The following is a 15,975-nucleotide window of genomic DNA, read 5'->3' on the forward strand; positions in this document are numbered from 1 at the left end:
AATGGATACAAATGTTCCCAGACGGCTTCCCAGTCCCCCACTCCGACCCCGGGAGACAGGAAAGGAAGACCAGAAAACCACCTAGGCAGTATTTTTAAATGCATAATTAAAGTGTCAAAAACACCACACTGGGTAAAATTACACATCTATTTTTATTTCCATTAGAAAAATATTATCTTGTAAGATTTTGGTTTACTTTATTCTCCTGTACTGTTCAAGTTTAACTATTTTGATTTAGTTCCCTATATCTAACATGAGGACTAAATATTTCACATGAGCAAAATAATAATTTAATTAATTAGCTGTGCTCTTACTATTTGTCATGAATAACAGCTCACCTTCCCCATTCCTGCCACTCACACGAGCAGCTGTGCTGAGCCTTCTCTCACTCGGCAATGTGAGTGTGTGTAAGCATAGTTAGAACATCAGCCAGTGTACCTAGTAATCTCCAATTCATTTCTCCGTGCGTGAGGTTGTTTCCTCGATGACCTCAGCTACTTTGGTCACGTTTATACTTCCCAGCATCATTCGTAAAAATTAAGGTGTGAAAGACGTTTTTAAAAGATCCAGAGTCTGCGTCAGCATGGCCACTTATAGTCATGCTGAGCTGAACGGCCCCAGGACAGCAACTGCTTCTATTTCAATTCGACTTCCCTGGAAAGAAAACAAGAGTCACTATCTCCATCATTTGACACATTAAGGCTCAATGCTACTTTCTAAAAACAGATGCAACTAGTAGCAACACAGCTTTTTTTTTTCTTTTTTGAGACAGGGTTTCTCTGCAGTTTTAGAGCCTGTCCTGGAACTAGCTCTTGTAGACCAGGCTGGCCTCCAGCTCACAGAGATCCGCCTGCCTCTGCCTCTGTCTCCAGAGTGCTGGGATTAAAGGCGTGGGCCACCACCGCCCGTCTAGCAACACAGCATTTTTTACCTTTCCTCTCTTCACAGAAAACAAAGAATAGAAAAAAATCCACTAAGACCCTGCTGCAGGTCAGGCTACCATGCTAGGTACGTTCAGGTGTGTTAGCTCATCTGATACCCGCAGCGGGCACTAGTTGTGAAACCAGGCACTCGCCTCAGAAAGGCTGGTCAAGTTGTCCCAAGTTGCAAAGATGAACAGCGGATGACCAAACCCATGTCTTTTGATTCCAAGCTTAAAGCTCTACACCCAGGGACCCTTTCCAGTAACTAATTAACAGTAACTAATTAAGACAGCAAAGGACACTGCTAGGTGACACCAGGTCTTTACTGGCAAGTTACAGGAAGTGAGCAGGACCTGCCTCTGGGCTGTAGGTGCGCAGCCTGTGCAGGACACACAGGAAAAGAGGCCCTAGTGGGGGACACCAAAACCATAATGGTGGCATTGTGTGCCACTGGTTCCGAGAGCATCATTCCAGTGAAAAGTCTAGACTCTATTCAATGAGAGCCAGGTGAGGATACATAATAGCACCAATGCCCAAATTCTCTGGCCAATACTCTAAAATAAGTAGAAACTAGCTAGAGTGTTAAGACACCCTGCTGGTATGTAGAGCTTCCTCCAGCAAGAGCAAAGGCTGTCCTGAGGTCTCCACTGATTCTACACTGGGTTCCATTTGAAGAAGTCCTTACGGAAGGTGGAGGACTGGCAGGAAGTCAGACTGCAGGGTGACACACAGGAGGGGCCCAGCAACCCACCACTCCACCCTCAGCACAAATCCCATTCCCTAAGTAACATTACGAAACTGTCGCTCTTAAGGTTTTTCTCATAATTTAAATCTCTGGAGTGGGTCATGCCCGTGTGTTGCTTTATAAGATTTCTTAGTTTTTTTTTCTAGGTACATAGCAGTATCAGGGTTTTGCCTTTAGACTTTATGTTTCTGAGAAACGGGACTGTACTATTTTTGGGTGTGCTTTCGGAAAGACGGGTTTCGTGTGCCCATGCGCACTGGCCATCTTACGCGGCGTACTTACTCTGGGCAAAGCAGCGACCTGGTACGCAGCCCTGGCAGGAAGGTTGCTCTTGAAATCTGAATGTAGAACAACATCAGGTTAGTCTCAGCAGGAGCAGCCAGAGTCTGGGAACTGCCTCGCGGCCCGGCTGTTTCCCTGACACAAATGACACCTCAGAAAGCTCAATTTAGACTGTCTGACCACATGACTTTATGACATCCAGTGCTTTCCTAAATATTTTATAAACCAATAAGAGACATGATCAGGCATTTTTGTTTTGTAATGATGAGAATGGTTTGGGCCTTAAAATGATACCCATGGGACAGTTATCCAAAGAGGGAATGGCTCCTTATCTTCAGTGAGGACGCTCCTACGAACTCTGGCCTTCTCTGGCCATTTCTTCTGCAGAGAATAATAAGGACATTTCTCCCACACCGCACCTTTGTCTTATCTCACCAGGAGACAGGGACCCGCTTCCCCCACCATGGCAACGACAGCAGCCGTAGCATCTGCTCAGTGCCAGCATCTGTTCTAAGAGCTTTATAGGGCAATTCATTTAATCATCCCAACAGCCTCCTAAGGTAGCGGAAGACTGTCCTCTCTTTACATACAAAGAGACCAAAGCATGGGAATGTTAAGTAACTCCCTACTGATTCTGAGAGAGCCAGAACAAAGATATTAGCTAGACCTTATCATAGCAATAGCAACAAGGCTATATGTCTAGAAAACATTTTGGGGGAGGGTTTAAAAAGTCAAAGAAACTAATAAAACTAGGCTTTAGGAAAATGAACTTGCAGGGTTTATGTATCTTCTATTTCTAGGAACTGCGATAGAATACATTAGATCTTTTCCATGAGGCCTACTGTATGCTTCCAAGCAGAAGATGGACTGGCTCAGGACAAAATAGCATTTTAAGATCTCTGTCACTTTTACTTGACAATGACGCTCATTTACATTAGCAGATTTACTTCCCTTTAAAAGTGAGCAGGAATAAGGACAAATTACTCACACATTTTGTAGACCTCATTGACAGTGGCAAAGTCATTTATGTCGGCCAGCAAAACAGTTGTCTTTACCACTAGAAGACAGAGTTTTCATTCATCAGACTCAAAACAAGGCTCAGGAAGTCAGTGTGTGATTTTGTGGCTATCTTGACGAAAGCAGGGAGTGAAGAAGTGGAAGGAAACAGTGCTGTCTCCCACACCATTAAAACCACAATCTTTAGCAACTAAGACGGGACGCATATTGTTGGGCATCATACGTCCTTCACAAAGACCAAGGAGATATCAAATGACTCAATGCCGGAATGCTTACCCAACATGCATGAGGCCCTGAGTTGGATCCTGGGCACTGCAGATACACAAACAACAACAAAATCCACCAACTAACACTGAAGAAAAAGACCCAGTGGCTCACCGTTAGTGAAGTCACAGCCTGCAGCTTTCAGAATCTCGCCCAAGTTTGTAAGAGCCTGCGAATCAAGCCAGAAAGGTCAGATGCCGATGTTATATAATCACACGTATATAATGTACACATATATACAATCATATAATTGGTGTCTCCACACAGTCAGTTATGTATTGGTTCCCTTGAGTGTGGACTGAATCTTTCTGGAATGTACGGAGAAGGCTGTATTATTCTGTAGGAATACTGGAATGGAGCTACACTTGGGAGGTTAAGGCAGGAAGATGAGGAGTTCAAGGTCACCTATGGCTGCACAGTGAGTTCAAATCCAGCCTAGGCTACGTGAGACTCTGTCTTAAAACCAAAACAACCCCTCTCCCCCAGACTCAAAATAAACCTCAAATAATCAAACCCTTATTAATTATATATATATATATATATACACATACATATACATATACATATATATGTTTGACACTGAGGTCTCTGGAAAAACCTTAGTTTTTAAATTCTAGCTTTAACTTACTCTTTTCAATATATTCTTCCTCCCCATTTAGGTGGTAACAATACAATATTTGTTTGTGTGTTTATTTTTTTAGTTTTATGTTTAATCATTTGTGTGCATGCGTGTTTCTGTGTTCTGTGTGAATCCACACAAGTGCGTACAGGTGTTCATAGAGACCAGAGGTGTCAGATTCCCTGGTAGCTGGAATCACCAGCTATTGTGACAACCTGTGTGGGTACTACAGACCAAACCTGGGCCCTCTGCGAGAGAAACAGGCTGCTTTTCAACCTTGAACCATCTCTCCAGTCCCTTAATATACAAATAAAGCAAACAATTAAAAATCAATTTTGAAAACCCCACATACAGGGAAAAGGTCTCTCATCCCTTTTCTCTCACTCTTAGAACCAGCCATAATTTCAAGTTTTGTATATGGGGCTAGAGAGATGGCTCAATGGTTAAGAGCACTGGTTGCTCTTTCAGAGGACGCAGGTTCAATTCTCAGAACCCACATGACATTTTCCCACTATCTGTGACTCCAATTTGGAGGCCCTCTTTTGGCCTATGTAAGCACTGGGTACACACATGGCACACAGACAGACATGTAGACAAAACACCCATACACATAAAATAAAATTCAAATTTCTTATAGGGACTGGCACTATGGGAGATGTGGCCTTGTTGGAGTGTTGGTACTAGGGACTGGGTGTCTCAGTTAGGATTTCTATTGCTGTGAAGAAACACCATGACCATGGCAACTCTTATAAAGGAAAACATTTAATTGGGGCTGGATTACAGTGCAGAGGTCCAGTCCATTATCATCACAGCGAGAAGCATGGTGGCATACAGGCAGACATGGTGCTGGAGAAGGAGACAAAAGGTCTACATCTTGATCTGCAGGCAACAGGAAGTGAACTGTGCCCCGTGCTGGGTGTAGCTTGAGCATATGAGACCTCAAAGCCCACCCCACAGTGACACACTTCTTACAAGGCACACCTAATAGTGTCACTCCCTATAGGTCAAGCATTTAAACACACAAGTCTATGGGGGCCATACCTATTCAAACCACCATGATTTGGTATTCCACTTTTGTTTGGAGTATTATGGTCTTTGGGACTTTGAATTAGAAAAGAAGTTGAATGTTTTAAGTGGGGGCTTCATGGACCATACTAGCAGGAACATGGAAGACAGTGGTGCTGAGGAGCTTGGCTCAAGAGGTTTCAGAGGAGAAAAATAATAGTATGTGACCTAGAGAACATTCTCATGGTATTGTGTAGAAAATGTGGCTGTTCTCTGCCCTTGTCCCAAAAAATCTGCCTAAGGTAAAATTGAAGAGTTATGGATTTACAACTTGGCAGAGATTTCCAGACGCCTAATGTTGACTATGTTACTTTGGTGGCCATACTTGGAAAAGGAGCCAAGCAAGGAAAGTTACAAAATGTACAATTTGAGGAGAAAAGGGGCACCAGGAAGTGAAATAGAGCTACGTGTTCAAGGAGATAAGCGGATTAAAGAAAATCCTGACGTTAAATGGAATAAAGGCAGTGGCGAGTTCAGGGCAAAATCTCATCCAGCTAAGCTTCCAGTTTGTAAAAAAGAATTAAACAAAAGTTTAGAGCTGGGTGGTGGTAGCACACGCCTTTAATCCCAGCACTCTAGAAGCAGAGGCAGGTGGATCTCTGAGTTTGGGGCCAGCCAACTTAAGGCAATGAAGGAAACCATAAAAAACAGGAAGTTGGTGAAGATGTAATTGAACGAGAGGGCCTGCCCCAGCAAGCAACAGAACTTGGCAGTTTGGGCCACGTGGTTCTGGCTTTGGAGTCAAGGACAGAAGAAAGGGGTTCTTTAGATACCCAGAGGTTGTATTCCGCATAGACAGGTAATCTTCAAGCACTTCAAAAAACTGTAAATATGGCATTTCAATAACGTAGGGTTCTGCTGACATAAAACATGACTGCTTCTGGCAACACCAATCTATTCCTGAAAAAATGTTGGACACCGAAGATACTCCACTTGGAGCTTGTTCTCTTCTTGGCAAAACCGACCTTTGGGCAAAAAACTGCCTATGCCTCGACCACTGACAAAATGCATGGTGTCTGGACTGGACAAGCAGGACACAGTGAAAAAGACTGCCAGACCTTGCCCAGACAGGGTAAGACAGTTCTGAAAAATTTCCGGCCTCTAAAAATGGTCTGTCAGTTACTCTAGGCCTTAGCCAAAGTTGGTTGCTCCAATGTTGCAAATGAGACTTTGGGTGATTGCCCAGGTAGCCAGTGGTCTCCATCATTTATTGCACATTTTGGAAGTCGCTTGATTGCACTTCCTGTTTACTCAAGTAATATTATTTCCCCTCTCAGGTCTTCAAGGGGGTTAAAGATTAGATAGCTGTAGTTACTTTCCTCTCATGACTTAGCCAAGCCATTTCTAATACAAGACGTAGACTCCTTAGGATAGGAAAATTATTAAAACATTTAACATATGTTTCTTAATATTGTTTAGGCTGGCTATAATTCTAATTTTTATACTTGATATCTGTTCTTATATTGTATATAGCTTGTATTGGGTTTGAAACTCTCTTATTTAGACAAAAGGGGAGATGCAGTGGGAACTCCTTCAGCCAATGGCCTTTGAGATGCTGGACCACTTTGGGCGTGGTCTTGGGTACTATAGAAATAGATGTAAAAACATGCGCAGCCTCTCTTGGCTGCTGGATTCAGTTCCTGTTCCCTCTCATGCAGAGGATTGTTGATCTCTGAGTCTACCCCTATTATTACACTCCCTTCTGAGCTAGCATGGGACTACTTTATTGTAATCCATTACATTTCCCCATCATGATTTTGACCACCCTTGCTCATATAATCCCTTCTCCCTCTCTTTGACTGGACTCCAAGGGCTCAGCCCGGTGCTTGGCTGTGGATCTCTGCATCTGCTTCCATTGGTTACTGGATGAAGGTTCTATAAGGACCATTAGAGTAGTCACCAGTCTGATAACAGGAGGCCAGTTCAGGCACCCTCTTCACTATTGCTAGGAGGCTTAGCTGGGGTCATCCTTGTGGCTTCCTGGGAGTTTCCCTAGCCCCAGGTTTCTCCCTAACCCCATAATGGCTCCTTCTAATTAAGATGTCTTTTTCATTGCTTTCCCTCGCCATCCCTTCCCAAACTTTGGACTTTTAAAGAATGTTGAGACTGTTATAGACCATGGGGACATTTAAAAAAGTTTGCATTATGATATGGCTGTAAGTCTATGGAGGCCAGGGAGTGGATGTGATAGTTTGAATGAAAATAGCCCCATGGACTCACAGGGACTGGCAGTATTGGGAGCTATGGTCTTGCGGAGGAAGTGTGTCACTAAGAGGTGGACTCTGAAGTCTCAGAAGCTCAAGTTATGCCTAGTGTGTCTCTTTTTCTTCCTGCTGCCTGTGGATCCAGACGTAGAACTCTGAGCTCCCTCCCTAGCACCGTGTCTGCCTGCCTGCCACCATGTTTCCCACCATGATGATAATGGACTAAACCTCTGGAACTGTAAGCCAACCCCAACTAAGTGTTTTCCTTGCTAAGAAATGCTGTGGTCATGGTGTTTCTTCACATCAATAAAACCCTAAGACATACATAGAATAACTAAATCTAAAATTAGATTTTTTTTTTTTCAAAATCTGAAATCAAGTAGTGAGTGGCCGAAAACACATTTATCGGCTGATGTCTACTAAACTTATCAGGGCCATGGATGATCAGTGGCAGAAAGGGCCTCTAATGTGAGGTGACTCACCTGTTTGGCTTCTTCTACTACCCCTCCTGGCACAAGCTGTCCACTGGAAGGATCCAAGCCCACCTGTCCAGAAATGTAAACAGTCCTGTCCACCAGCACGGCTTGGCTGAAATGAACAAAAGCCAATATACATGTAAAAGAGATAACATAAAAGTCAATGCTAAAATAGCAATTTAATAAGATAAAAATGTACAAGGTGTAAAATATAAAACTGATAAATTTGACTTTTAGTAAATTAAAATTTTGTTTATTGACAGACATATTTAAGAACGTAAAAAAGTCAGAGGAGGGGAGAGAATATTTACAACATATATCTAACGAAGGACTTGCACCCAGAATATATGAAGAACTTGTAACTAAATAATATTAAGATATACAACCTAATAGAATACAGGCAATTGATTTTGGCAGATACTCCATAAGATACACAAACAACTAAGGAGTACAGGAAAGAGGCTACACACACACACACACACACACACACACACACACACACACAAATCTAAGAAGCCACTGACATCACAGCAGTGGCAGAAACACACCGCACCTGCAAGAATGAAATACACTGGAAAAAGTAAAGAGCCAGAGCCTTCACACACGGAACACTGGAAAAAGACTGGGCCACTTCTTAACATATCCTCAACATGCTACCCAGTATTATTCCATCCCTCAGGCAGCTACGTAAATGCGAATGAAAACACATCCAAAAACTTTACATGACTGTTTGGGAACAACATCCCAATAGACAAAACAAACCACTGTTGGATTCAGCGGATGACTATACATGGTTTAAATTCCAGCAAAGACAAACTATTAGGAGCCCTTAAGAAAAGGTGTCTGGTGGAGGAAAGGTTAGTTATTGCTTGTTGTATAGCTGTAGATGCATTCTGAGAGCAAGCCATTCCTCACAGAGCTTACTGTGAACTTCTGTATGTATATTTTTCACTCATTATTATTATTGGCTTTTCAAGACAGGGTTTCTCTCTCTGTGTCTAGTCCTAGCTGTCTTAGACTAGCTCTCATAGACCAGGCTGGCCTCGAACTCACAGAGATCCACCTGCCTCTGTCTCCCACTGGGATTAAAGGTGTGCGCCACTATCGCCCAGCATTTTTTTCATTAATTTTTAATAGCTACAGCATATTGCATTATAAAGATATATTTTAATCCCCTTCTCTTCCATTGTGGTTTCATACACTGAGACAACCCCCACCCTCCACCTCTCTGTTTCCACTAGATCACAGAGGTCGCCTCATTAAAATAATATTTTTTTTTTGAGAAAGGGTTTCTTTGAAGCCTTGGCTGTCCTTGAACTCACAGAGATCCGCCTGTTTCCAACTACCAAGTGTTGGGCTTTAAAGGTGTGTGCCATCACTGCCCAGTTCAAAATAGTACTTTTGCGGGGTTTGCTTTTGCTTTTGAGAGAGGGCTTCATCATGTAGTCCTGGTTGACCTGAAACCCACTGTGTAGTCGAGGCTGGCTTGAATTTATGGTGATCCTCCTGCCTCTACCTCCTGAGAGCTGCGTTTACAGCTATGTGCTACCACAACATAAGGATAAAGAGGACAGTTTTAAACAAAGCTTCTATTATTTTCTTCTTTTCATTTTTGAGTCTCCTGTAGTCTAAACTGTTAAATAACCTCACTATGTAGCTACTTTGAACTTCAGATCCTCCTGCCTCCAGCTCTTAAGTGCTGGCATTACAGTCACACACCACCCCGGACTTTAAGGACTTTCTGTTTGTTTTCTTGAGACAGGATTTCACTATGCAGCCCTGACTCTCCTGGAAATCAGTATGTAGACCAGACTGGCTTTGAACTCACAGAGTCTGTCTGCCCCCCCCCCCCTCCCGGAGTGCTAGGATTAAAGGTGTGTGCTGCTATGCTCGGCTTTAAGGAATGTTAAATGTCTATTCTGAGTCTGTCTCCCAGACTGTAAACTTCTGAGGGCAGAGAACCATGCTGCATCTGTACAGGGTGATTCTCTGCACACAGCACGCATGCTGTGTTTGCAGCTGCTGCTGTGTCCTCTCAGCACACAGCACCACCAGTCCTGGCTGTTAAAGCCGTGTTCTGTGCAGGACCTTGAAGTGCTGGAGCTCGACCAAGAACGCAGAGAGCCTACGGTTCTTCTCGACTCTTGGCTTCCTTCCACCTCTATCTTCAGACAGATAACTACTGAGCTTGTTAATGTGTGAGTTTTCTCAGGTTGAACAGTACCACTAGTTAACTAATTAACTATTAACTGACCCTTGTAGAATTAGGTAGGCCACCTGCACTAGGCCCTTCACAAAAATATCTTCAGTTCTCCCAACACCTAGAAGAGTTTAAACTCAAATGCATTATCAATAAACAAAAGTTTTATGATAGCTAAAAGAAATCTACTTATTCAGAATAACAAAGCTGAAACTATTTGAGTTATATGAATCACCCCCAAAGGTTTATTTATTTATTTTGGTTTTTCGAGACAGAGTCCTGGAACTCAGTTTGAAGAACAGGCTGGCCTCAAACTCACATAGATTCGCCTGCCTCTGCCTCCTGAGTGCTGGGATTAAAGGCGTGCGCCACCACCACCCAGCTTAAAAAGGTTTGTTCACAAAAACAAAAAACAACAACAAAAATCAAAAACAAAACAAAACAAAACAAAAAACCCAATTGGCTACTTGATACTTTGGGGGCCTAAGAAGCCTACTCTTCCAGCTGTTAGGTTCTAAAGCTGTCTTGTAATTTTTATTTTTCAAAGATTTTATTTGGGGGCTGGAGAGTTGGTTGAGTTGTTAAGAGCACTAGCTGCTCTTGCAGAGGACCCAGGTTCGATTCCAGGCATCCACAGGGTAGTTCACAAATGTCTCTAGCTCCAGTCCTGATGCGATCTGGCACTCTCTTCTGGCCTCTTCATGTATGCAGCATATGTACACACATACATGCAAACAAAACCTTCATACACATAAAACAATAAAATAAACAATTTTTACAAATAGACCTTATTTTTACTTATGTGTGTTTGCGTGAGTGTACGCCACATTGTATGTGGGTGCCCAGAGGCCAGAAGAGGGCATCAGATCCCCTGGAGTTACCTGATGTGGGTACAGAGCACTAAACTTGGGTGTTGTGCAGAGGCAGGAAATGCTCTTAACTACTGAGTCATCTCTCCTGCTCCCCATTTTTTGAAATACATTTTATTGGTGTGTGTGTGTGTGTGTGTGTGCATGTGCGTGTGTGTGTGTGTGCATGCGTGTGTGTGTGTGCACCATGGTGGACACTGGAGGAGGAGTCAGTTTTCCCCCTGTACCATGTAGCTCCCTGGACCAAAGTCACTACATGCTTTTCCCTGCTGAACCATCTCACCTGTGCAGATTCCAGACACTTAAAAGCATTTTATTTTACTTCCTGGCCAGAAATACAATAGGCATGATGGTCCAAACCTAGAATTCCTGTGCTTAGGAGGTTCACCATGTATGAGGCTTACCTACACCAAACCAACCTTAAAACCGAGGGTGGTAAAACTCTCAAAAATGTTCCAATTAAGCTCCCAGTCACAATCGGTGCCACATTACGACAGAGCTAACAAAATGGAACGGCACACACGGATGTTGCAATCTCTCCAGACTCTGTCCTCGGCATCCTCAAGTGTGCTGAGCTGGCTAGTTAATTAGTGACAACAGCCCATCCATCCCAACGCTGCGGACTGAAAAGATCAGCACATTAGAATTCTCTCTACAGAGGACCTAGACTTTCAACAGTGTACGCACCACAAACTTCATGCACAAAAGCCTTTATTTCCAAATGGTCTTCTAGCATTTCTTACTCCCTTTGATTAGAATGCAGGGTGGGACGTCCAAACACCATGATGTCTCGCCACCCCACAACCCCCCCAAACTGACATACTCTTGTTGAGTCTCTTCCCTGCACGCAGCTTGACAAAGCAGTGACCTCACCTGTTCCAAGTCAATCAGAAATATTTTACTATGTTTTCTTGTCTCCCTCTATGTATGTTTGGAGTGTGTGGTGTGTGTGTATACATGTTCTTGAGCTTGATGCATATGTGACCGTGGAGGCCTGATGTTGACATCAGGAGTCTTCTTCAACCTCTCTTCACATTATATATTATACTGAGGCAGGGTCTCTCAGCCGAACCTGGAACTTGTGATTTGACCTAGTCTATCTAATCAGCTGGCCCTGGGGAATTCTCTGTCCATGCCTCCCACCTGCTGTGGTCACGGGAGGGTCACCACACAGGGCTTGTGTAGGTGCTGCATGGGGATCAGACTCTCTGGTCTCCATGTAGAGCAGTTCTTTTTTATTTTATTTTTGTTCTTAGATTTATTTATTATGTATACAGTGTTCTGCCCATATGTATCCGTGCAGGCCAGAAGAGGGCACCAGATCTCATTACAGATGGTTGTAAGCCACCATGTGGTTGCTGGGAATTGAACTCAGGACCACTGGAAGAACAGTCACTGCTCTTAATTGCTGAGCCATCTCTCCAGGCCCCATGAAGAGCAGTTCTAAACAGAAAGAGGGGGCCTACACCCGGGTTACTAGGCTTCAGGACAAATTTGTTTGGCCTGATCGCTTCCTTATTTAAGCTTAAGAACTAGGGTTACTATCATGTTCACCTAGGAGATAAAGAAGCAACTAAGACAAAGTCTCTTTGCAAGGCTACACAAGTAAAAAGAAGTCAAGTAAGAATTTAAATCCAAAGTCCAACTCTGTTCTCCCTGACAGAATCCAACTCTTTGTTTTGAGACAGGGTTTTTCTGTGTAGCCCTGGCTGTCCTGGAACTCTCTCTGTAGACCACAGAGGCTGGCCTCAAACTCACAGAGATCCGCCTGCCTCTGCCTCCAGAGTGCTGGGATTAAAGGCGTGCACCATCACCACTGGCCAAAGTCTAACTCCTAATGCCAACTTTTCAATGTTTCCCCAGAAGGTCAGCCATAGACAGTGAATCATATTAAGAGAATTTTTGTTGTTGTTGTTGTTGTCTTTCAATTCTTCTAAGCTGGGAACAACAAATGAAATTGTTCAGAATCAGCCCCGGAGTTCATTACACTGCTTTCAAATTGTATTACATAACTTAGGGGGTGACCTTGGCAAATTATTCAACTTATTGCATGTCAGCTCTTACATTTAAAAATGGAGGCTGTAATATTAATTGTGCACATGGAACATTGTTAGGGCTAAGAAAACATCAGTAGAAGTAGCAATTGTGGTTCTGACCCTTCTTATTGTATTAAGGATTAAAAAGATTATTTTCAGAAAACAAGTTTAAGAAACTATCCCCTTTAAAAAAAATAGCGTGGGGAGTCACACATGTTCAGCAGGCTTTTCCTTTTTTCTTTTTTTTTAAAAAATATTTATTTATTTATTATGTATACAATATTTTGTCTGTGTGTATGACCGCAGGCCAGAAGAGGGCACCAGACCCCATTACAGATGGTTGTGAGCCACCATGTGGTTGAATTGGAATTGAACTCAGTCAATTGAAAGAGCAGGCAATGCTCTTAACCTCTGAGCTATCTCTCCAGCCCCTCAGCAGGCTTTTTCACTGAGCAATTTCCACCCTCAGCCAGGAACACATGGAAAATTGTTATTATTATTTGTGTTTGTGCATCTGTGTATGTGCATATGTGCACCATCTGTGTGCATACCCATGAAGCTAAAACAGGGTGTTGGATCCCCTGGAGCTGGAGTTACAGATGGTTGTGAACAGACCCATGCTGGTGCTGGGAACCAAACTTGAGTCCCTGGAAGATCTCTTAACTGCTGAGTCAGCCCCAGCCATAAACACTTTTTTTAAAAAAGATAATTTATTTTTATTTTATGTGCATTAGTATTTTGCCTGCCTGTATGTCTGTGTGAGGGTGTCATGTCCTCTGGAACTGAAGTCACAGACAGCTGTGAGCTGCCATGTGGGAACTGAACCTGGGTCATCTGGAAGAATAGTCAATGCTCTTAACTGCTGAGCCATCTCTCCAGCCCCAGCCAGAAACACTTTCAACAAAAAGAGCAGGCCCAAAGCTTTGAGCCAACCGCAATACGTAAATAGAATTTTGCAACTTAGGGGCTGACCTTAACACTTTTTATTTGAGTTTTTTTTAAATAGTTACTTTCTGTTGTACTGTTTCCTATTTTAAGTATTCTGATAAAGTTTCCCTTTAAAATTAATTTAAGTAAAAGTGAGTCATTTCAAAGAAAATGTGTATGAAGTTATAAAACACCCGGTACATAGTTTGGGAGGGAAAAAAAGCATTTCAATTGCAAAACTATTTCCCCCAAAAGTGTACATCCTGTATTCTTCTATCTTTGCGCCCTCACTTCAGCTAGTTCCTCTGGTAGGATTGCAAATCCTCAACAATTCAACTTTAAAGAGTCAAACTTCACAACACTGCCAGAAACGAGAAGTCCACCTTTAAAAATTTAACCTGATGACCTTTCACAAGCAGTTTTCCAAATCTTTTTTCTTCTTTCTCTGCTCCAAATAAGAGAATCAGTTGTCCCCCCTTTCATTTGGTCTCTCACACCATCAAGTTTCATTTCCAACCCATTTATTATAATAATGGCTGTTCTGCCACACCTGAATGCTAATTCTCTTGCTAGTGTGGTATTCAGGGAGCTAGAGTTCAAACCAAGCTGTCACTTACAGACCCTATGACCTTGAGCTAGTCAGCTAGCTTGACCTTGAGACCACTTAAAGAAGAAAAGGTGCCTGCCACGTAGCATCCATGGATGCTTTCTTGTTGTTATATAGGTGAAGGCCTTTCACACCGGATCACTTCTTACACATTTTCGTATCAGTTAAGAACTTGGCACCCACTACACATCTTCCGCTTTTCAAATGTTGCAGCTGTAGAAAGGAAATCTGCAGCTCTGATTCACAGTGAAGAGATACTACATCAGAAACTACTCTTTCAAAAGGAAAATTGGCTCTAGACATACTTTAGTGAAGATTTAGAAAGGAATTAACGAGGGGAAAGTTTGCAAGAACACATAAGATACGATCCAGGGATCTTTTAAAGCCGAGGCGTCTTGAGAAAATAAGGTTTCAAGTTGGTCCCCAGGTTTTAAGAGGTGTGCTGTTCCCCATCTCAGAGCTAAGAACACCGAAACAGACCAGCAGGTTCCAGGTTGGTCTGAGCTACATCAATAGTGAGACCCTGTCCTTCACAGGCAACCACAGAACGAAGCGTAAAGGGAGTACATTTCTATGTAAAAGCACTTCTGGCAAGTGAAGATAAATGCCAAAGGGTGATTTTTTTCCATCTAGTATATGTATTTTTTTATAGTATATAGTATTTATATTATATAGGGCCATCTCAGAAAATCGCCTTTGATGTTGCTTCTATTTGATATTAGTGATAAATAAACATGGAAAACCATTCACACACATCACAGGGCATGCCTACATGTTGTAAAAACCAAGGACTTGGATAGACATACGGGGATTTGCTGAATATTGCTGTGATCAGCTGTCCACATGCAACAAGCATCTGTTGATGGGTTTACTCGGGAATGAAGAAAGGATTAGTTCAAACTTCATGTTAGTAAAAGAAGCCCGTCACAGAGGACTACATAGTATAGGATACTTTTATGAGGACACATCTTTAACAGGTAAGCCCTATAGCGATGGGAAGTAAATAAGAGGTCATGCGGAACGAAAGCTTATTTTAGGAAGGACACAAAGGTTTCTTTTCGATGGCTGACAACTTCTGCGCATAGTTGAAAGCCACTGAATTGTACCCATGAAAGGAATGAGAATTCTATGACTAGTTTGCTATTTCTCAACAAAGTTGTTACGAAAACCAAAACCAGAAGCCACAAAAGCAAAAGCCGAGGGGTGGGTGGGTGACACCACTTCTAACCAGAGACAGCGAGTTTAGGCAAGTTTGGCTCCGGAGTGAGGCAGCTCCAGATGGGGCCCAAGTCCCTGGAGGGCAAGCTTCTGGGCACACTAAGCCTCCCCTATTCCCTGAGGGGGATCTGGGCGCAATGTCCCCTTCTGGACTCATTTTCCTCGCGTGTTATAAGGGGTCGGTTCTGAGACCTCCAGCGGCCACAGTTCCAAATGGGCGACCCGTGCACACCCGGTACTTGTGCTACCATGGGAATCATTACCTGTAGGCACCGATGGCCGCCGGGGCTTTTGCGGTGCTGATCACCTTTTTGATTATGGACGACATGCTAATCCTCTCACGAAGACTCTCCAGAAGAAGACTCTACAGCAACTCTTCTCACTCCTCTGACGAGACAACTCTAGGCACCAGGGTTTTTGCCTCAGGTCCCGCCCCCCAATGGGTTCGCAGGGCATGATGGGAATTGTAGTTCGCGCGCGGCTCCGGGACACGTGGAGGAAGCTGCCGTGCTGGCGCATGCGT

At 43.2% G+C, this 15,975-nt stretch overlaps 1 protein-coding gene across 1 annotated transcript; it reads right to left on the reverse strand.

The window, feature by feature from the left end:
* Positions 1-133: 133 nt before the first annotated feature.
* Positions 134-15,873, reverse strand: Rida (reactive intermediate imine deaminase A homolog). Its single transcript, XM_038342106.2, has 6 exons — positions 15,716-15,873; positions 7,602-7,707; positions 3,346-3,400; positions 2,939-3,007; positions 1,951-2,006; positions 134-654 (listed from the first exon to the last, which is right to left on the reverse strand). Exons 1-6 carry the CDS (start codon positions 15,778-15,780, stop codon positions 598-600), a joined length of 408 nt encoding a protein of 135 aa, XP_038198034.1. The 5' UTR covers positions 15,781-15,873; the 3' UTR covers positions 134-597.
* Positions 15,874-15,975: the final 102 nt, after the last annotated feature.

Source organism: Arvicola amphibius, chromosome 9 (genome assembly GCF_903992535.2).
Source record: "Arvicola amphibius chromosome 9, mArvAmp1.2, whole genome shotgun sequence".
NCBI classification, from domain to species: domain Eukaryota; kingdom Metazoa; phylum Chordata; class Mammalia; order Rodentia; family Cricetidae; genus Arvicola; species Arvicola amphibius.